This window comes from Tiliqua scincoides, chromosome 5 (assembly GCF_035046505.1).
Source record: "Tiliqua scincoides isolate rTilSci1 chromosome 5, rTilSci1.hap2, whole genome shotgun sequence".
NCBI lineage: Eukaryota > Metazoa > Chordata > Lepidosauria > Squamata > Scincidae > Tiliqua > Tiliqua scincoides.
The window spans coordinates 69037165-69060166 of record NC_089825.1 but is presented as its reverse complement, the minus strand read 5'-3'; the positions used below and the strand labels follow the sequence as shown (position 1 = coordinate 69060166).

General features: G+C 46.8%; 1 protein-coding gene across 2 annotated transcripts in view; it reads left to right on the top strand.

The window, feature by feature from the left end:
* The first annotated feature begins 3198 nt into the window (after positions 1 to 3198).
* COL15A1 (collagen type XV alpha 1 chain) overlaps positions 3199 to 23002 on the top strand; it is a 221073-nt gene continuing 201269 nt past the window's right edge. For both annotated transcript variants that reach the window (XM_066628923.1, XM_066628922.1), the window contains exons 1-2: positions 3199 to 3354; positions 3475 to 3557. In XM_066628923.1, the coding sequence (XP_066485020.1) occupies positions 3344 to 3354; positions 3475 to 3557 (94 nt within the window). In that variant the 5' untranslated portion in view covers positions 3199 to 3343. The remainder of the gene's footprint in view (positions 3355 to 3474; positions 3558 to 23002) is intronic.

Genomic DNA, 23002 nt, shown 5'->3' with positions numbered 1-23002 from the left:
CTGATGCAGAAGATGGAAGGAAACATGAAAGGTGCCCTTTTCCTCATCACCATGGTGGCTCTGTGTGAGGAAAATTCATCTGCTCCCTTTCTTGGGAGCCAGGCTGAGGGCAGGGGGGTCAGCCACCCACTGCTCCATTAAGGACCCAGGGCAGGGTTTGCTCCATGGCCTGCAGAACCTGGTGCTCCACATACGTGGCCCTTTCACTTCATTCTAAGCTTGGGTAACCAGGGCCATGTCATCCTCTCAGTTTCCTTTCCAACAACAGGAAAGGGGGAACTGCAACATTTGTACAAAGTCATATCACTCAGATGTATGCTAAGGTTCAAAACAACTTATTCTAAGCAGGCACTGCATGCTGTCAACTATATGTGGGAAAAGTGCTCCATTCAGGATGTTTTTGGGTGGGGTAAAATCATAATTCTCATGGAAACAATTCCAGAGCTTATCAATGGTGCCACTGTTATACAGTGATATTTTAAGCATGCATAGGCTCTGACACACACAGTGTTCAGTCAAAAGAAGACAATACTTTGAAAACATGAGTGAAATTATACAGATAGAATTTTGCAAGTGTCAAGGATATAATTTCTGTTAACAGTATTTATCAGTCTTTGTGTATTTCCAGACAGATGATTATTCTGAGTGTCCAGTGCACTTGCAGTGTGTCCGATACCCATAGGTCATTTAGGATGACCCTGTCATTTTCTGACAGGGTCCATCTGACTTTAACTGCGGCATTATAGCTAACAAATTGAGAGCCCAATCCTGAGCTAAGCGCACTAGCTCACCACCAATGTGCACTGTTGCAAACGCTTGTGAACCCTAGCGCTGGTGCTCTGCCGGTAGTAGCCCAGCACCAGTCGGCACTGGGCTACCGGTGTGTGAGCACCGGAGCTCTTCCACTCGGCGATTGTGTGGACCACCGAGAAGCGGTGAGGTAGGTGGAGGTGTGGAAGGAGGAGAGGAGGAGGTGTTCCAGGGCTGGGCTGGGGGAGGCTGAGGGACGGCAGGGAGAGAGCAGGGAGGAGGCATTCCAGGGGAGGGAGCGGGGCAGGAGGGAGGCGGGACTGGTGAAGCTTTGCTCCACAGGATCCAGAGCCTCTGTGTTGGGCTCATGACCTGACACATCTTCGATTCTCCGCCAACCTTTGGATTGGCGGAGAATCAAGTAGCCCCATTGTGGGGCTACTTGCTTTACCCAGGGGAAGGAAGGAAGTCCCCGTCTCCTGAGGAGCCACTGGCGGCTGCCTGAAGCATGCTGGATGCAGTAGCAGTCATTTTCAGCACCACTGCAGCCCTGCGTCCCGGGCAGCTCAGGATTGGGCTTGAGTCACAGCCCAATCATAACCAAGTCCCTGTGTGGTTGTGCAGTGTGTTAGTGCAGTGTAGTGTGGTAACCCAGCACGGCTACCTCCCACGAGGGATTTTCAGCTGCTGGAGGTCTCCTAGGGGCGGTGGTATCACTAGGGTTTGCGTTATCTGGTGTGGAAGGCCAGCACATGATGGACCTCTTCCCATGCAGTGGGTGGGGCAACATCCTAGGCAGTGGATGTGATGATGCTCCATTGCCCCGCTCTGCTGAGAGGGGTGCTCCATTATAACTTTTGATAGAATAGAGATATTTCAACCTGGTTTTTTCATTGCATTCTGCATGAAATTACACATCAAATGATATATAACATGATGGTATTAGTCAAAAGTCCCAAAATTTTAAAATTTTTGACAAGTAGCGGTATCACCCATGTGGTATCACCACAGTAGTGGGAGGCCTGCAGCCCCCTAGCAACGCCACTGCCTATGGGGTAAGCCCCAGCAGCTGCTACTAGTCAACTAAGACCTGTTCATGTTCATGTTGACCAGTTAAGGCAGATCAGGCCCGGGAAGGGGATTAGGATTTGGCATGCACTGCCAAACCAACCTTACTCCTGGGCCCAATCCACCCTCTCCCCTGCTCCCATCACCACCCCATCCTGCCCATTCCCTGTCCCATTCAAATCCATCCCTGCTTCCCCCCAACACCCTGCATGGGCTTTCCTATTCCGATGGGTCTTTATGGATCTGCTGGTACTTGAGAGGATGCTGCAACCTCCCTGTCTGCGGGCCTTCAGCGCATGCCGGTGGAGACTGCTTTGCAACTGCTGTAAAGCAGCCTCCGCTGGCACAAGGCTAGTTATGGCGGCAGGGGAGGGGGATAGGACTGAATCATGAGCTAGTTTTCCCTGGCATGATACAGTGATGAGGGGACATCACCTGTTGAATCACTTCATCGTGCTCAGCAATGAAAACAGCAATGAAAAAAGGTGGTGAAGGGAGTAAGGAACAGGGTGGTGACAGAGGTGGGCAAATCTGGTCTGGGCAGAGACAGGATCAGAGGGGCTAGCACACATCATATCGAAACCCCCTTCCTGGGCCTGATCCACCTGCACAGATCAGTGCAGACTTGTGCCAGCGATACTGAGTTGACCCACTGTGGCCGCAGGGGCTTACCTCAGGGCAAGGAGAGAAATGTCTCCTTACCCTGAAGAGACTTCCAGTAGTCAAAAATCCCCCATAGGATGCAGCGTAGCCAGTGCCGCTGCATCGCTGCACATGGATTTATGTTGGATTGGGCTATAACTGTAAAACCTGAACTGCTTTTCTGCTCATGTATACAACATTAGGTGATGCATACTGCAAGTTTTCTATAAAATCAACACATTAAAATATAGCAACGCTGAAGGGCATCATCCTGTGGGAAGCTTTCCAGCACCAGTCGAACTGAAATGAATGATATGCCGAAGTCTTGCTGCTGTTTGGGTGAACTGTTATTGCTTTTGGGGCCTGATTCTGTAGAAAGTTCTCTTGTGTCGAGCCGACTGAGGCAGGAGCTGGCACGATTCAGCAAATCAGCAACCACAGTTAAAGTGCATCATATATGTGCCATTAATATGTGTTTCTCTTGGATGGTGATGATAGCCAGCAAGGCAGAAATGTAGCTTTCAGTAGCAGAGCAAGGGGTGGGGAGAGAGCGAGAGAGGGAGCAGTGGTGTACAATGGAAACATTGGAGTGAATAGGAGGAGCATGAGGTGCTGGCCTTAGTTGTGAGGTGGAGATGAGCTTTGAGGAGCTGGAAGATGGTGGGCTCTGGGAGGAAAACTTAGAAGGAGTCAGATTTCAGTGCTGGAGCCGGGCTTGGAGGCTCGCAGTGACTCACTAGAGCCAGCCAGAGAGTGAGAGCTGCCTTTGTTCCACTTGTGGGGGAGAAAGCAGCAGCCTCTGCTCTGCCTCTGTCTCTCACTCCTTCCACCTCTCCACGCCAGCTGTGTTGCCTGTCTCTCCCTGAAGACCTGCTTTGACAAAATGCCCCCCAGGTAAGAATCCTCTCTCTCTTTTCTGAACCCCTCACATGCCTGCACTGAACTTTTTTCTTTCTTTTTTTAAAATCTCACCGCTGCTTTCCTTTCTTTTTGTTCTTGCCCCATTTTCTCCAGTCATTCCTGGTGGCCCTGGAATTTGTTCCTGCTACTTTTGGGTTCCTTGCTCCTGGTTGTTCTACCGGCTCAGGTCATTGAAGGTAAGAACCTCCTCTTCTATGCAGTTTTGGAGGGGCGGGCAAAGGAGGAGAGATTCCTTCTTTCCTCCCCTGGTGTGAGGAGGAATTGTGCATTGGCTTGAGAAGTATTTTTCCTGGGTGGTTTGTCTGGCGTCACAGAAACATCAGAATGTTACACTCCCTCAGCTGTCATTCTTTCTTGCACTGGAAGGATTACAGCTGAACTGCCGGCTCAGCAGAAGAAGTTGGAACGTTTGTTCCCCATTGTGATGTCAGAAGGGCAATAAGGATGGTTGTGTTGTGCACTGCTATGCAGAGAACTCCAAATGTATGAACCAAAAGTATAAGATGTTGGTATAAAAATTGGGTGACATCTGGGGCAGTGTGGTGTCACTGGGGTTCACGTCACCCGATGCGGGATGCCAGCGCGTCACCCCTCCATGCAATGGGTGGGGCAACACCCCAGGTGGTGGGTGTGGTGATGTACCATCACTCTGCCCCCACTGGTTTTTTGGCTGTATCTTTTGATTGAACAAAGATAGAACACATTCTGCATTAAATTACGCATTGGTTGATATATAACATGCTGGTATTATTCCTCCAAACTATGATTTTAGTGATTTTGGTCACTAATGGTGTCACACACCCCCAGGGTGTCAACTTACCAAGAACTTGCAGCAGTTCTCAAACTTTTAGCACTGGGACCCACTTTTTAGAATGACAATCTGTCCAAGACCCACCAGAAGTGATATCATGGTGGAAGTGACATCATCAGTCAAATTAAAATAAATAAGTATAAATAATTAAAGTAAAACAAATAATTAAATAAGCAGAAACCAGCCCTGGTCCACCAAGTGAATTTCTTCTGTCGCCTGTCTGCAATAACCCCCCCTCCAAAATCAGTAAGGTTTTCAGCCCTACCCAGTGCCCAGTTCAATTTAAGAACTTCTGTTTAAACCAGATCACTGTCAGGATGCACCTGGCTTTGCAAGTCTCAAAAAAGTTCACCTTATCAGCTGAAGCCTGTTTTGATCCTTTTTAGTGGGGGGGGGGGGGAAGGCTGCCTTCTGGAGCATTTGTTGAGCTCCAGTTTCATCAGATCAGGACCATTCTGGTGGCTTCACAGTTCCCTTTGCCTGGCCTGACCACCAGCCAAGGCACGTTTTCTTACTCACAAGTAAATACAACTGTGAGGCTCAGTTTCGCTTTCCATAGGGCTCAATACATTCGTCTGCTTGGAGGGAGGGACTTCCTTCTCAGGTATTTTTTGGGGGTGCATTCATTGGATCAGGACCCCTAACCACCGTGATTTTAGTATGTCACCCCCCAGTGCGTGTCACCCCCCTGTGCGCATCACCCGGTGCGACCCGCACATCCCGCACCCCTAGCGACGTCACTGATCTGGAGGTGCAAGAAGGTGTGGGATGGTGTGGAGTTTTTAATATTTGTGATTTTGGTGTGATATTATGAAGGATATTTTATTTATTTCTATATCTGTACGTATATAATATATATGTATGTGTACAATGTATATGTGTGAATATGTATAATCATATACACACACCTTTCTCCTCCAAATAGGAAAGTGCCTGGCAGATAATAGAGTCACTTAAAATCAATAACAGGAACAACAACAAGCACAACAATAAAATAACTTAAAAATTAAACACTCAAAAGCATGAAGACAACAAATCAAGATAGCCAATAAAGCACAGCAGTCAAGCCCCTTAAAAAATAACAGAGCAAACAACTCCAAAGTGTGAACAAAATAAGTTAAGTTGGTGTCAGAATGCTGGCAGTGGGAGTCAGTCTGATCTCCAGTGGCAAGGAGTTTCACATATAACATGCCACCAAAGAATAGACCTTCTCACATGTAACTGCCAGCCAAACCTCCACTGCTTGCAGAACACACAAGACAGCCCCATCTACATAAGGATGAGCAATTTCATATTGGGGAGTGTGTTAAAGTGTGTTAAGAATAAGACTCAGTGTAACCACACCTGACTGGTCCAAGAAAAAACACAGGTATACCTACTTAAAGGTTTCAGGATGGAGCATATCCATATCCCTTTGATAGCAATATATTGGATTCAAAAATTTCTGGGTTGCTGAGTGCCATGCTGTGCAGAGCTTGGTTTTGAGTTGCAGAGCCTCACAGCTTAGTGGGAACACTGGGCAAAAGTATTCCTCATCATAAGTCATCAAGCACAGTGATGGGTGAAATGCTGAAAGCAACAACAAAAACAACAGTATTTACCGCTTTTCAACAAGAACTTCACAAAGTGGTTTACAGAGAAAAATCAAATAACTAAGTGGCACCCTATCCTAAAAGGGCTCATAATCTAAAAAGATGCAAAAGAACACCAGCAACAAGCACTTGGTAAAAGACACTGCGCTGGAGTGAGAAGGACCCTGTTGCTCTCCCCCTGCTAAATACAAGAGGAACACTGCTTGAAAAAAGTGCCTCTTTACCCAGTTAGCAGGGGTAAACATTTAAACAGCCCGGGGGGGGGGGGGTCTAAGGTTGTGTCTGTAGGCTACAGTACTCTTAGGGGAGACTTAGCTATCTCTCTGCCTCACCTCTCTACTTTAGTGTTAGTAGTAGTTGTAGCTCTTGTGAGGCATAGTTGAAGAAGAGGTGACAAGGCAGAACAAGGTGCAGAGACAGGAATCTCTGTCTCTTGCAGCCTGCTGAGAAACCAACCAAATGTGATCTGTGACTTGTCTCAAAGGTTGGCCCAGTCTGAGGCAGCATTGGTTCAAGATCTACATCCAAACTTCAAGTTCCCAAGTCAAGTTCCCAAACTTAACATAGTCACACAGTGGTCATGGGACCCTGTCACAGCGGTGCCCTAGCCTGGCTCTTCCAGGCACCGCCATAATGAATCATGTGAGATCTTGTGTAATTCAAGATGGCAGTGTCCAGAAGAGCTGGTGAGAGGAGGCTGTTGGGGACATCCTGACATGTCCCTGTGAGTTCACTGTGGCACTCTTGGGTTCCGTGGCACACAGTTTGAGAACCACTGGTCTACAGCCCTTACAGATAGCCCACCTGGCTAGCCCCTGAACTCCCTGTGTACTGGTGGCATGAATCTACAGATCTACAAATGGCAGCATGTCTCAGAGGGCTCTGTGCCATTTCAGAACCTCTAGGGGATTTTCACAGCAGTTGGTGAAAAGGGAGATGCTGCTGCTGCCTGACACCTATCACCCTCTGCTGGTAAGTTGAGGAGGCAAAGGGATCAACAGACCAGGGGGCACTGGGTCCCATTTGGAGTCCGTGACTTCTGCAGCAAATCCTGACACTTTTTGTTCACATTGTGTCCTAACTCACCAATCCCAACCTCTGGTAGTGGCAGTGGGTTAGGGGTGGGGAAAAGATTTCCAAGATAGCTCCAAATATTTGTAGCACACTCAGGATTTCTAAAGCAATTGCTCTAGAACAGCAATTTTCAATCTTTTTTCATCTCATGGCACACTGACAAGGCACCAAAATATGTCAAGGCACACCATCAGGTTTTTGATAATTGCCAAGGCACACCATGCTGTCAGTGGGGGGTTCACATCCCCATTGGCCCTACTGATAAATGACCTTCTCCCCCAATTCCTGTGACACACCTGAGGACCACTCATGACACACCAATGTGCCATGACACAGTGGTTAAAAATGGCTGCTCTGAAATTATGCCATCATTGAAAATTAACTGAAGGTGTGACCAGTATGTAAGTAACCATAAATATGGTTAGGCATTTATTTATATTGTTAAAATATTGGTAATGTGTACCTATTTCTTTGTTACTTCTAATAATTCCTTTACAATTTCCCCTTGCCACAGAGGGCATAACATTATAGCAACAGGCTGGTCCCATTGAGCTATCTGTCTTCCTCCACTTCTGGTACAGGATATCCTATGCTGAAAACATCCCTGACACATCCCTCTCCCACCCACTAGTGATAACAGGAAGATTTGTTAAAATGATTCAGCCTTTTCCATAGCTGAGCTGCTCTGATAGTTGGATGGTTATCATCATGTTCAACCTCAGTCTACCTTTCTGTAGTTTAAACCTGCTATGCCAATTTGTTTCTTTGAATTTTATTGATAATATCAAACACACACACACAAACACGTTTTCTTCTTATTATTATTATTGCAACAATGATAAATGTAATGAATGTATCCAAAGGAAGTGAGCCATGGTTAAGCAGTGTTGAAATCAACAAGACTAGTTTTGAATAATTTAAAGCTGCGATCCTGTACAATCTTATCAGGGAGTAAGAGCCAAATCCTGAGCTTGGTGTGCTGGCATAGCGCTGGCGCAGAGAGTTGCAAACATCCTGTAAGACATGCCTGCGACACTCTGTGCTGGGTCAGTGCAGGCACAGACCCAGAGACAGTCGAATGCTGCCTAGAGCAAAGGAAGAGCTCTGGGCAGCGGTGAGGTTCGTCAGGGCCAGGGGAAGGTGTTCTGGGGCAGGGAGAGGGCGGGGGAAGGCGAGAAGGGGGAGGAACTGGGTTGGGAGGGGGTGGGACCTTCTGTCCCGACACAGAATCTCTCAAGACTGCACCAGCAAAATAGCCAGTGAAGACTTGAGAAGCCCCATTGTGGGGCTTGGGGCTTTCCCCAGGGGAAGGGGATGAAAGTATCCTTTCCCTGAGGAGACCACCAGCGACTTCCCAGCACCTGCTGGATGCAGTGGTAGCCATTTTGGTGCTGCTGTTCCAGCAGGCACCCGGAAGCTTAGGACTGGGCTGTGAGTCCCTTAATTTAAGTGGAACTAATGTGAGTAGGCATGCACAGGATTGCGCCATAATTCCCATTCATTTCAATAAGATTCACAGAGCAATCCTATGCATATCTACTCAGAAGTAACTTCTACTGAGTTCAATGGGACTCACTGCCCAATCTTATCTTGGGCTGCTGTGCATGATGCAGGGCTGCTGGCATAGCATCTACTGCATCCTGTGTGCTGGTTGGGGACCAGGCTAGCGGGGAGAGGTAAGCAATGAAAAACTACTTAACTTCCTTTTTATGACATAGCCCCAGCTGGGACTTTTCAGACCTAACCTCATAGTTCTGAGGTTTGGTATATGGTGGATACAGGTGCTGCCACAATCTGGCTCTGTTCTGCTCTTAGATCTGCCCCAACTCTGGCCTTTCTGATGCAGTAACTCACTAGTGGTTGATCTGCACCCCGTAGCTGGGGGTGCATGGCCTTCCAGCCCTTGTGCCAGCAGCAACGCTGTGCAAACCGGTGGAGGACCTGCCATGACAGTGGACCTTGAAGTATGCTGGCATACGGTAAGGATAAGTTTGGGCTGTAAATCCTAGCTAAATTTATATAGGATTGCAGCATAAGCCACAACGGATTTCCTTTGGATACAATCCTCTGACTCAAAATAATAAACTATAAGTTTCTTCTCCTGCCACCCAGACTGCTCCAGACTGCTCTGGGTTTAAAACAAAACACCTGCAGAGGAAAGAATCAGAGATCTCCACTTCATGTCACCACATATGCAGTTCAGCCTTTGAGACAGAGTCACAAACATATACAGGAAATGCTGCAGTACTGGGGTCGTGCAAAGTGTTCAGAGAGCCATGTGGCTTAGCGAAGCCTTCCTGTCTGGTTTGCTTTCATATGACATGGCAGTCTGTGATTTGAATTGTGGTCTGCTGCCCCTCTGAAATCTCCTTTGAGATTATTGCAGGCTATGGAAAGAAGAAACCCCGAGAACATTTTGGCAGAGGGCAAACTTTCCCTCCTTTCCCACAAACTTGAAACCACAGTCTCTTGCCCCACTTATTTTTACAAACTCCTTGTAGTTCAAGAGAGTTTAAAGAGTGGCTTGTACACCTGTATATCTGCAGTATTGTAACTGGCACTGCAGAAAGAGACCTGCACAAAGGACAGAAGGAAAGTGAAAACTGGAAAGGCTGGAACTTTCAGTTAAGTGCATGGCTGCCATTAACTATGGGAAGAATTTAAAACCAAGTTCAGTTGTCCTACTTGTGGAGTAATAGAAAATACAGTTTTCTATGAATGGGGTACAGGAAAAGATGCCAGAGCTATGGAAACCCCTGCTATGAATTAGAAGCAGTGTAAATGGTGGTGGAGCCAGAGGGACCATTTTCCAGGCCATTTGGGGAAGCAAAAGCAATCTGGAGGCGTGTCCTCTGTGTAGCATTTACCCCCGGACAGGCTCCAAGAGCAAGGAGGTGGGGCAGCTTACATGGCGAGTTTCAGAGCCATGTGGGACTTATAGCTCTGCCCCTCCTCTGGCTCCACTAACATTTATTGCAAACATTTATTTCAGTAGCATCAGGAAGTACAGAGGTTCAGATCTTCCCACTATATAGCAGGGATGTGCTGGAGTCACAGCACCAGGTCCCGAGTTGAGTGCTGAGTCTCTGCCTCCCTTGACTCGAGTCGCCCATGAGTCATAATGAGCAGCTGCTGTGGCTTGTTGAGAACCGTTTTTCAAGTCATTTTGACTCAAGTCCAAGTCTTTTTGAGAAAGGAGTTGAGTCATGGAAGCGGGAGGAAAAAAAGCAAGTAAGTACACACACAAAACAGAGTCTTGACTTGAGTCTGTTCAAGCCATTTCATTTTTAGGGTAAAACCCCTGAGTCTTCAGTCAGTACCCAAGTTTTTGACCCGTGTGACTTGAGTCACCAGGAGTCACAAAAAACACGTTTTCATGACTCAAGTCCAAGTCGTCCAAGTCACAGACCATCCCTGCTGTATAGTAATAGTTTGCTTCTCATTGATCCCCAGTGAGCTACCTTGCCTGGTCTGCTTACCACAGTTGGTTCTGATTCCCCCCTCAAGATGATGGTGCTGCCCATACATTTCATAGAAGGGGGATCAAATCAATGGGAATTCCTTGCTTTGATCGGTATAGAGTGGAAGATGTATCCAACATAGTGGCTTAATCTTCAATTGAGGCGTGCTTCAATTGCCTTATGGCGCACAGTTTGGCAATCACTATTTTGTATATTTAGAGGCCCCCCCAAAATGCACCTCCACTCTTCTTCCCATCCTTCCTCCTCCCCTGTTTTATGTGAGGATAATTTAGTCCTGTTGGCCTTCCCTTACGGAAAGAGGAAGGGCAAGAGGGAAGAATAGAGTAGAAAGTAGAGCATTTAAAGATATAAGCCAGGGGTGTCAAACACAGGGATGGGCAATTGACTTGCGCAACTCGTCCATAAGTCACATCTGTCAAAGACTCACAAACTCAACTCGGGTCATTTCAGCTTCAAGTCCCACTATCTTTTAAGTGGGCGTGTTCTAGCTTTTTTTTTTCTTTGCCGCTTGCATGCTGCAAGACCTCATGGACGATCTGGAAGTAGGCATGTAGTCGGAGAATAATAGAAGTGATGGGAGGGTAGGTTCCAGGAGGAGGCAAGGGGGTTGCACAATGAGGTGAGGAGGAAGGTTTCAGGATGTTTTTTTTGGCTGCATGAGGCTGTGGGAGGAACCACAGGGGCAAGGTGCAGGGGGTTCACTGTTTTGTGATATAGAAAGAAAAGAATGGCTAAAGCTTTTCTTTTGCTGCACAAGGAAGGGATGGGTGAGAAGGAGGAGGGCAAAGGATGGGGAGGGGGTTATTTGCGATATAGGAACGAATGGCTTCATTATTTTTCTGCACAAGGGAGGGGCAAAATGAGGTGGGCAAATGATGGGGGGGGGTGGTTCTTTGTAACAGATGAGAACTGACTTTAGCTCTTGTGGCGCAGTTTGCATTTGGTGTTTCAGGAGCAACACATGTTCCTCTTGCCTCTGCTCTTCTGCGTGTTCCTTGCTTCCAAGCCAGGGGACAAGCAAGAACAAACTTAGATACATCACTGGTGGAGGTGTGTCTACAACAGTGGGGGGGGGGGGTTACCCTGCATGACCTGTAAGAGTTTGTTGCTTTAAACTTCTGTGCAGTTCAGCTTCATAGCTGAATTTTTCTTGCTAAGGTCATTAGTTTCTGGGATGCTTTACTCTTATCTCTGCAGTAGGGGGTGAACTGAGTAGCAATTTCTTTCAGGACAGGCTGTAAGATGCTGAGAGTGGGTCATTCATTGGTTTATTGAGTTGAGCCAAGGAAGGCTTTTTTCTTCTTCTTCTTCAGCTGTTGCAAAGTGCACACCCTCAGGTGCTGTGTGGTTCGCCTGCACTAGGGTCCACTTATTATTTATTAGCAGATAGTTATTATCAAGGCAGGCAGGCTCCAAGAAGAGAACTCTCAGAGTGGGGCCCTTTCTTTATTATTTGACCCAAGGGCTGTTTTTTCTTTCTGCTGCGCACGACCTCAGACCATCTAAAAAGCTTTGTGGCTGACATCAGCACAGAGCATCATACTGCAGTGTAGGTCACAGAGAGTGAGGTCACACTCACATGATGTTTTTGCTGCACACTGTAGGTGCAGGCAATGGCTCATTGTATCTGTGGATGGGGGTTAGGAGACATTTATTTATCAGGACAGGCAGGCTCTGGAAATGGGGTCCTCACTTTTATTTGACCCAAAGACTACAACACATAGTCCTGACTGGAGTGCAGATTGGATGAGAACATCAACCGGGTATTTAATGACAACTCTCTCCCTCCCCCCACATACCCCCACCTCCCTTTTTTTCTGTGAAATTTGTCTCAGAGACTTGAGACTTGGATTCAGAAATTTTGCCAAGGACCTGAGACTTGATTCAGGTCATGAAGGCCAAGACTTGACTCGAGTCTTGGGCTTAGTGACTTGAGCTCATCCCTGGTCAAACATAAGACCCGCAGGCTAGATATGGCCCACGGAAGTTCTTTATCCAGCCCTAGCACCACCATCAACTGCTCTCAGCTGATGAGCTATGAAGTGATGCATTGGCAGAAGCAACTCTGCTGATAGGGTGACACTGGGAGAGCCCAGTTATTTTGCAGGCCACCCTTCAGCAGCATCCTGACATGCCACTATTGAAAGGGCAGCCTATGTGATAACTGTACTCTCCCAGTGCCATCTTTTGAGCAGCACTGCTTCTGCAGAGGGTGGGAGGGAGAGATGGAAGGAAGTCTCAGAAGACAAGGAGTAGTACAGGGGAAGAGGCAGACCAAGAGGGGTGAGAAAGGTAGAAGGTGCTGAGACACTGGGAGAGCCCAGTTATCACACAGGTTGCCCTTTCAGCAGTGCCAGTTCTGCCAAGGCATCACTTTGCAGATCACCTCACAGCTGCTAAGCTGCAACGTGAAGCTTCAGCAGAAATGGCAGTGCTGGAAGGGTGGCCCCCATGATAATTGGGCTCTCCCATATCTTGAAAATATGATCAAGATCTGCACATTTTCTCCTCTGTCATTGCAACTAATGAATCCCTAAGTGTTAAAAAGTGCTTATTTCTGGTAATCACCTGCTTAATGACATCAGTTCCTAGTTAAAATGACATCACTTACGGCCCTAAGCAGGCACCATGAATGCTGTTTGGCTTCCTGTATGTAATAAATTTGCCATTTCTGATATAAGCACCTTACCCAGATGGAGCCGCCAATTATCAGTGGGCATATAGCCTGCGAAAGGGTACAACTATTATACCTCATGCCTTGTTCCTTCACTGGTCTCTTCATTGTCCCACTTTCTGTGCAGAAAAATTTAGGCTTCAGTTGGCCACTTGGCAGTACAACCCTTTGTGTCATTCTATAAATGTTGAGGAGTTAGGATTAAAGAGGTGATGGACCAAGGTTACCTCCTTCAAATACATCATCAATCAGATCCTGATGTGCATGGAAAAAGGGAACATGCTGCATCTCCAAAGGAATGCAAAGTTAGACTTTGAATGAAGGTCATTTTGTATTGCTCTGTGACACAGAATGTCCTGTGCTCTTAATATATGCCCCTCTAAAACATCCGAATCTGGCCCCAATATTTTAGACTAGAGGCTATTTTTAATACCACATAGCAACTTCTTTTCTTTCTCCAGCCAAAGGATGGAATTAGTAACTCTTGTATAAATTGTATTTCACATGGTTCATTTTTTCCAGGTGACCAGTGTGCTAATTTTGTACTTATTAGGTGGATGGGTGATGGACTGGATGTTGCGCTAAGGTTTTCTTCAGCCAGGCGGCCTTGGAAAATGTGTTTTGTGAAGGGCAATTTTTTATCCTGTCAGCTGCATCATAACAGAGGAGGTCTCCCTGGCACTGAAATGGCTTATTACATGATAGAAGTGACTGCACAGGCAAACGAATGCAAAAGAAAAGCACAAATATGGACTGTGCAGTGAATGATCTGATTCATTGCTGTGGGCCTGAAGAGAGTATCTAGTGGGGGCTAGACTGGACCACTTAGATTACATGGAAGCCATCAGGATTCCACATAAGAACTAACTTTCAGATCAGACAAAGAGTCTGTCTAGGTTAGTATTCTGGTGCTGTTTAAAGCCGCCAGTCAGATGTCTCTGGAAGCAGAGCATGTCATCAATGGCCATTCTCTGCTGTTTGTTTCACAGCACCGTTTGGGTTCTCTCCACTTTGTTTGCCTTGGTCTGGTAATCATTTTGCTGTCTCAGCAAATCAGAGTCCTTGACTATGCAATTAGAAGTGCTAGAGCTGTTAATCAATACTTTTGTTGAACATGTGTCACCTGAGTTCCAGGAAACCTCGGCACCTGCCTCTCAACAGGGATGGCTACACTGCAAGTTAATATGAAACTTAGGCTCCGCTTGCAATGGGATGACTGAAGTTAAGAGCTGGGAAGGCCTCAGTTATAAAATTGACTTCAAGCATGAACTCATTGAGTGGTCTTGGGCAAGCTCAATTTTCTCAGTCATCACCTCACGCATGTAATATAAGAGCAACAATACTGCTCTACCTTAGAGGGTTCGTGTAAGCATGTTGAAGAAGTGCCTTGAGCATTATGGGAAAAGTGCCTTACAGCACAATCCTATCTTGCACTGGAACAGGCAAGGCAGGAGGCTTGAGCTGTAACCAGCGCAAGACAGGGCTACAAAGTGGCTCAGCTGAAAGTAAGGGGAAACAGGTAAGCCACTGCAGCCCCTATGGGTCTCCTCAGACTTGTGCCACCTGAGGAGGTGGCATGAGTTCAAGGAGAGCGGAGCAGCTTGAAGCTGCTCTGCGCTGCTTAGGAACGGGGGTTGGGATCCCGCATAACAGTTGGATCCAGCCCCGCCTCCTGCTCCCTGCCTACCTCTCCTTGTGACCGCCCTCTACCCACTCCCCAGCCCCGCAACGCTTTCCTCCTGCCTCCTCCCTGCCCAACCCAGAGCTTTGCATTGGCCAAGCTCGGCTGACGCAAGGCTCACCCTGCAAACCACCACGGAGGCTGGATGCAGCCTCTGTGTACCAGTGGACCTCTGTGTGCTGTTGTGGCTTGCTCCCGAGGAAGCACAAGTTTGCTTTACTCATAGTTTGGATTGTGCCCTCTCATATATACACAGCATTAAGTATTATGAGCAAGGACTACCCAAGCTGGAAAGACGAAGCTAACTAAACAAAAGTGAGTTGGTCATCTCACCACTGTAGAGCTTTTATCTAGAGTTGCCTGTAAAGAAAGGGCTAGTGTTGATAATGGCATCATTCAACCAATAGTTTGGAACTCTCTCCTAGTTTGGACAATTTGGATAGTACGAGAGATAGTATTTGGATAGTCTCTCGTATAATTTGGATAGTCTCTCGTATAAGAGAGCAGCCTCATGGCATACAAAAAAATTGAGGTCTCATAAGTACAACATGTGCAGCATCTCAGTGTGATTTCTTTACTGGTTCCTATCCACAGGACATCAAAATATCCTTTAGAGGCCCCAATTCCTTAAATTTTAAAGGAACACTGGTTAAACTGAACCACCCACATTACAGTAAATCTTAGTGTACTTCATTTGCTTCAGTCTGCAGAAGTAACCTACGATAAAAAAATCTACCTGAAAGTATTAATTTGCCAGCAGAATGTGATAAATAAGGCTAATAATTTTATATTTAATTTGACATGTAACATTTTGTATTTGATGAATGACCTGAACCTACCATTTTGGCCAAATTCTGGACCACTGTGCTTCAAAAGGACCTCCTCCTCCTGGCTTCTTCTCTTGTCAGTGCTCCAGTGGTCCAAACATCCTTTCCTAGGCCTGCTTATTTTTGTTCCCTTCTTTGATTAGCCTTTCATTTTGAGCAGAACTTTCTCTTTCCCTGCTGCTCCTGGCTTGCTGTCCCCTCCTTTCTTAGACCTTTTTGTTTCTTTGGCCCATCTTCCTTCCCCCATTTCTCTTTTTTCCTCATTCCTGCATCACTTCCACCCATCTTTTCAGCAGGCTTAGTCCACAGCCCACTCTCTTCCTTCATCCACCTTGGATCTGGGCTTCCTGTTGCTAAGCTTCCTTCCCTACAATCCACCTCCTTCCCTACAATCCTGCCCGTGCTCTTAGATCATCTGGGGGGGGCCCTTTTGACTGTGTCGCCACTAAAAGATGTGAGAGGGGTGGCGGCCAGGAAGAGGGCCTTCTCGGTGGTGGCCCCCGAACTGTGGAATACCCTCCCCTTAGAACTGAGAACTGCTCCCTCGTTGCTAACGTTTCGGTGTGGACTGAAGACCTTTTTATTTCAAAAAGCTTTTAATTGTTGACAGGCTGGCTGGCGTTCTTGCTTTTATATGAAAATCCACGGGGTTTGTTTGTTTTTAGATTTTTTAATTAAGTAAATTGCTGTTAATTGTTTTTAATGTTGTACTTTTTTAAAAATGATGTAAGCCGCCTTGTGTGCCCATTGAGCAAAAAGGCGGGGTACAAATTAATAATAATAATAATAATAATAATAATAATAATAATAATAATAATAATAATAATAAGCTCCTCTAGGACAACCAGTCTGTCTGTGATATCACTGCTGCCTCACATTTATGACATCAGAACTGCTCCACCAATTGGTATTAGAGGCTTCACAACAGTCACTGAATCCCTTGGAACATTACAATGCTTAATCAATTCTGTTATCTTCCCAAAGGACAGTTTTCTTTATACACACATGTATATGTCTTGGTGAAATTGTAAAACTGTCACCCACACCCAAATATCAGGTCAGTGTCTTTTTTAAAAATTTCATTTATTTATAATAATAAAAAAAGAAAAGGAAAAATAAAGTAAAAAGAGAAGAAAAAGGAGAAAAAAAACAGACAACAACATTAAAGATACATAAAAAATACAAATGAAGGTTGTCAAGTCTGAGCACTTGCCAGAGAGCAGACTCATGAAGGGGAACATTAAATGGTATCAATCACACTTCATGCACCTCATATTACAAAACATAGGCATGCCCCCTTATCCCTTGGGGTTACGTTCTGGAACCCCCCACAGATAGCTGAAATTGCAGATATGGGTGAATGCCTGTCCCCACAGTCCTGGGAGGCCACCCCCCCCAGAGGCGAGCTCTGCTCCCCTCGCCTCTGGAGAGGCCTCTGAGCTCAGCAGAGACCAAGGATGTCCATCCCTGGCCTCTGCCAAGCTCAGACTGAGCTCAGAAGCTAGAAAAACGTGACTTCCAGTTTCACAGAGAAACTGGAAATAACTTTTTAATGTCTTCTCATGCAAGGTGCAAGAGGCCAGGAAGGGATGAAAAAAGAAAAGAAACAGCTAAGGGTTCTGTATATGCACCTTAAACATAAAGTTAATAATGTATGTATCTGTGCATGGACTGATTCCAGCAGAGAATAGTGGCAATGTCCTTTCCAGACCTTTACAATATCTCACTTGGATTGTGCCCTCACTTATGCAAGTACTTTCACTTATGCAAAGTATCATAGCTTTGGTAACCAGTGACTCAAAACTTGTAGGATCTCTTAAGGCCCAATCCTAGCCTCCAGACATGCAATGGCACAAGAGCTCTGCTGGGAGGAGATGGCTGACAACCCCACCCATGTATTTCTCTTTTCAGATGCTGCTCTGTCACTGATACAGTTCAATAAAACCTTTGTCTTGATCACTCTTGTTGACTTTTTGTTAGCAGATTGGGATCCCTTCTTCTCACCCTAGTTGTTCCTTACCTCAACTGGTCTCAGGGTGAGGCTTGAGTGGGGGAGGGCCATCTGGGGCCTCCAGCATCTTCACTCCATGGCTTCTTTGGCTCTGAGGGGTGAGGTGATAATGAGCCTCCTGTCCTCTGCTGCCATGGTATATGGCATGGGTGTCCAAAGTTTTTGGCAGGAGGGCCACATCGTCTCTCTGATACTGGGGCCAGGGAAAAAAGAATTAATTTGCATTTAAAATTTGAATAAATTTGCATGAGTTTACATAAATGAATATATTAAAGGTGAACTTATATGAACGAATGAAGGTCTTGTAAAAGCTCAAGGCCTATAAAAGGCCTTGCACAAAGCAAGGCTGGCCTTTCCTTTGTTGCCGCTACTGCATCACAGATATGAAACAACAAGCAGTGGATGGAGCCCTCATCCCACAGCTCATGCAAGAGGTCAAACAGTCACCCTCATGCTGAGAGCAGTTGTGTCGGGCCAGTGTGGGCTCCAACATATCTCTGGAGGGCCAGAGGCTCATTGGAGACTGGGGGCTCCCTGAGGGCCGCATTGAGAGGCCTTGAGGGCTGCAAGTGGCCCCAGGGCCAGGGTTTGGGCACCCCTGGTATATGGTAAGCAGTGGCAAGGGAAGGTGGGCATCACACTCATGCTATCAGGTGCCAGTGATGCAACAAAGGGCATGGAGTATGTGTGGGAGTGGCTAGCTGGACAGAACACTGTAGTAGGCTCCCTGTGCCATGTGCCAGCCAAGTGATTGGCCCATGCAGTGCTCCTGCTGATAGACCTATGTGCTACATCTCCTCAGTCAAGTGTGCCTGTTTGCATTGATGCAAAGTGTTAAATGCCAGATGGAGTGCTCTTTGTCTCCTGTTGTGGCTGGGGTATTTGTGTTTGGGGGGGGAGGCAGGGATAGGACCTCAAGTCAGGTTAAACTGGTGTTCTTCACTGACTTGTGCAGACTCGAGTCACCTGCGCCAATGACTCAGGCACTAACTTGAGTCTGAGGCCTCTGACTTGGCACTTGGTCTCCACGCATGCAGACTTGAGTCTACCTGGGTGTGCTTGCTTACTTTTTTTTTTTTTGCAGCATGAAAGATCTCATGGGGCCATCATTCAGGCAAGCAGCAGGGAAGTTCCAGCCAGGAGGCAAGGAAGGGTTAATGTTTTGCTTTTGCATTGAGCAGGAGGCAGGGAAGGTGGGAGTGGGCTCTCTTTTCCATCTTTGAAAGAACCCATGATCATTGGATGAAGGATGGGCGGTCTGATTTTTTTCTTTGGATGAGGGAGGACAGAAGGAGTAGCCCAAGGGGGTTCTTGCCTTGGAACTGACTGGAGAAGCCCAGGGAGGGGGAAGAGTCAGGGAAGAGGGGGAGAGGTTCGTAGCAATCACACTTTCCAACTGCATGGCTCTTTTGGGCTCCGTTATTGAGAGGAGGAAGCCTCATTGAACAACTGGTGCAAATGGGACTACACTTGAGCTGCAAAGGATTGGGTCATACTGGTAAACCTCCCAGCTACTGCATGTGACCCTCCTCCCGCTTACCAACTCTGTCCCTGTTTCATGCAGTCCATCCCACCCCTTTCCCCCTTGTTTATGAATGTGATGGGACATCAGGGGAGTGGTTAAAGAGAAATCCAACACACACACACACACACACACAAAGAGAGCTTGGCATCATTTTTTCTGTGGAGCTGCAGCTTGCTTTTTAAAGGGAAAGACTCCTGACTCAAGTCTTTTTGAGTTGCCAGAATGCTCTGGGTGACTCAGAAAGTCTGCTCATTAGGACTTGTTTTTGACTCGAGTTGCAGGGGGGTAGAGTCTCATGACTTTAATCCAGCCAAGCCATACTTGACTTGCCCATCCTTGGGGGGAGGGCTGCCCTGGAGTTGCTTTGCCAGGTCAGGCATTTCCTATGGCCTTTGCTATGCTGGTATTGGTGCTCCATCAGTGGGGTGCCCAAAGAGGATTGGTCCTTTAGGCTGCAATCCTATGCACACTTACTTGGAAGTAAGTCCCACTAAATTCAGTGGGGCTAACTTCTGAGTAGACATGCATAGGACTGCCCTTTTGGAAAAAACCATCCTTTCTCAATAAAATATTGATTGCATACCAAATCAGAAAACATTGGCAATCTGTTTTGGAATTAACTTTTCAGTTCTTCTGTATAGCTCCTTATGGCATCATCCTTCAACATTTGACTTAACATATCTGGACTACAGTTGATCCAAGCAGCCTTTATCTTCTCACAAGTTTGTGCAAGCCAGTAGCACAGTTGGAAAGAAACACACGCCAGACAATGATTGGTATAAGCAAGCTTTCGCAGTCAGTTCTTAAACTCATTAGTCATCGCTATAGTAGTAGACTTATTTTCAATTCAGTGATCAGCTTTAACATACACTTTGTATTGGGAACCACTTTTCAAGTTTGCTTGGTTTTTAGTTTTTTGCTGATAAACACATTTTCCTACCTCATGGGCTGCTGTGTGGGAGGATACTTGGGGAGGTTTGGATTAAAAACTGAGATTGTTCAGCACTCCTATCAACATAGTGTTTTAAACCAAAGAATAAGCTTGCAAAATGATGGGAAAGGGAAAGTGTTGCTAAGCTACAGGCAGACATTACTAGGTTGGCACATGCTTTGTGTCACTCGGACATTTACCATGGATCGAGATAGGCACGTAGTCCTTTAGGTAGCCTGGTTTCTTTAACTTATCCTGCTTTGTCAGCCTGCCTTCCTGCTCTCCAGGATTGCCAACTCTCATTAATCAATATCAGGTCTCCAAAGTGGCACTCACATTCCAATCCCCCTTGCATGTGCCATGCATCCATGTGCATATGCCCCCCCCACCTCCTTGCTGCCTGTGGCTTCTTCGAAACTGGCTAGTTCAGGGGGTATCCTGGGAGCTCCCTAGATGCCCATCACCCAACTTACTTTAAAGAAGCTTTGGAGGAGAAAGGCCAGGGGACCTCCACCACTGCCACTGCTTCCTAAAGGCAGGGCAATTGGGAAGAATTTGTTCTCACTGCCTGGTCTTTGAAGAAGCATTGGAGGGGAGTGGATCCAAAGCAATCCTGGAAACAGAACAAGAATCACAGTGACTCTTACCTCCTTCTGCTCCATGGTCATGATCCTCTCTAAAGAAGGAGTTGACTGTCCCACTCCTCCTGCTTGCTCTCTAAGGAGAACAAACAAGAGAAGGATGAGATGGTGGCAGAGTGGAACAGAAGCTGGGCAGGCAGCAGGTTAGCGGACAGAGCACTTTCTACCAGTTCACTGTTTCCCTCATACCACCACTCAACCACTCAAAGTGCTGTGCAGGAGGAGATAAACTCCCCCCCCCCTTATCCCATTCACTCTCTTACTCACTCTTGCTCACTCATCAAGGCAGGGAGATGGTGGGCAGATGTGGGGTATGTATGGAACACTCCCCACTATCACAAGCCATTTGAGGCGCTCATATTTGAATGGTTGGTTGGCAACCTTCAGTCTCGAAAGACTATGGTATAAGCCTACAGCACCTGGTATTCCCAGGCGGTCTCCCATCCAAGTACTAACCAGGCCTGACCCTGCTTAGCTTCCAAGATAAGACAAGATCGGGCATGTGCAGGGTAACAGTTGCTGCCATATTTGAATAAATGTTAAGATTAATGTTATAGAAGGTGTGTGTGTGTGTGTGTGTGTGTGTGTGAGAGAGAGAGAGAGAGAGAGAGAGAGAGAGAGAGAATGACTGAAACAACAGGAGTTGTGATGTGCCTCAAGACAGTACCTTCTCCAGTGAGGAGTAAGACTAAGTTACTAGTTACTAGTTACTAAGTTACTAGTTACTAAGTTACTTCAGTTCCAAGAAGGCCTCTGACTAGAACTGATTGTTGATCATAACGTTCAGGGATGGTTGCAAGAATAAAGTGCAAAGTGTTCAGAGTGCCTGGAGATGACCAGTCAATGTCATGTGTGATGGAAGGTCACATGCCGCTGAACTGAGTCCTTGCTGCTTGTGAGGAAGAAGGGATAATGCCAAGGTTGCAGTGGGGGGAGTGACGCAAGAAGCAAGAGAGCAAAAACCAGCAAAAGGGGGTTTGAAGGGAACCCAGAAGTACAGCTCATTGGAGACTGCTGATCCAAGGCAATAGGCGCATGTCATAACTTGCTGCCTCAAAAGACTGTATTACAATTAAATTGGCCTCTAGTGGGTTGGTTGTATGCCTGCCTGAGGATGCTTGGACAGGGAGTAATTAGCCACATGTCATAGGGGCAATAGAGCTAATAGTCGTACAATAGCTGGCCTGATCAGAGCTAGATAGGCTATTCTGCACTTTTGTGAGTGATATCACCTGAAGATTTGGGCTAGATTGTGCTGATGTTAGCCAGCTGATACAAAGCTGTATCTCAGCTTTGGTCTTCTAATCCTGGGAAGGCTGTGATCGTTCTGAACTGGTTTTAGCAGCAGTGTTGAATTGCTTGAGGAAAATAAGCTGAAACTTAATCCAGGCTAGAAATACTTTTAGCTATGGGTTTTGAAGATTTGGATACAGCCTGTTCTGGACAAGATTGTAGTTCCCTGTAGAAATCCCTGGACCCAGCATTAATCCAAGATGGTTCAGTTGCAGCAACAGCAGCAGCTAGGAATGCCTGTCCTTAGATGTGACTGCTTTCTTTACTGTAATGTGCTCTATCTAGGGTTTTCTTTGAAAACAGTTTGGAAACGTTAGGTCAACAAAATGTGGCTGCCAGGTTCTTAACTAGGGCATGCAAATTAGACTGTATAAACTTCTGGAACCTCCTGCAGCTACCTGAAACTGTGTATACAGGTGAATGCTGCACCCCCATTCTCCAGAGGTGAAGGGCGCTCTGCTCCCCTCATCTCCGGAGGGTCCTCTGAGCCCAGCAGAGGTCACGGACGTCCATCTGTGGCCTCTGCTGGGCTCAGTCTGAGCTCGGCAGCTCAAAACACATGATTTCCAGTCTCACCGGAAGTGACATTTTTAATGCCTTGTAAGGCATTAGGAGGCCTGGGGAAGCCAGAAGTCAGTGGCTGAACACCTGCAGCCTCTGCTTGGCTCAGAGTACTCTCCGGAGGCGATCACAGAGAGCGTGCGCGGGGGTGCCCCACAGACCCAATCTGTTGATAACTGAATCAGCAGGTACAGGATCAGTGGATACAGTGGGTTCTCCTCTATTATCGTTTTCCCTTTGGATTGAATTCAAAGTGTTGTTTTTGACTATTTAAGGGCCCAATTCTATGGCCCTTTAGTACTGGCACTGGAGCTCAGTGCTGACTCAGTGCTGCTAGTTTTAGTAAACAAGCCATAAAGCATGTTTATGGCACTGGGCGAGGAGGAAGCAACAGCACTGGGCCTCAGCACTGGGAACAGGACTCCGCTGTGCAGCTGGCAGTAAGTCTTGCTGCCAGCCAGCAGAGCGCCTTTTGGGGGGAGGGGCGGGTGGGGAAAGGTGGAACTGGGCATGGCAGG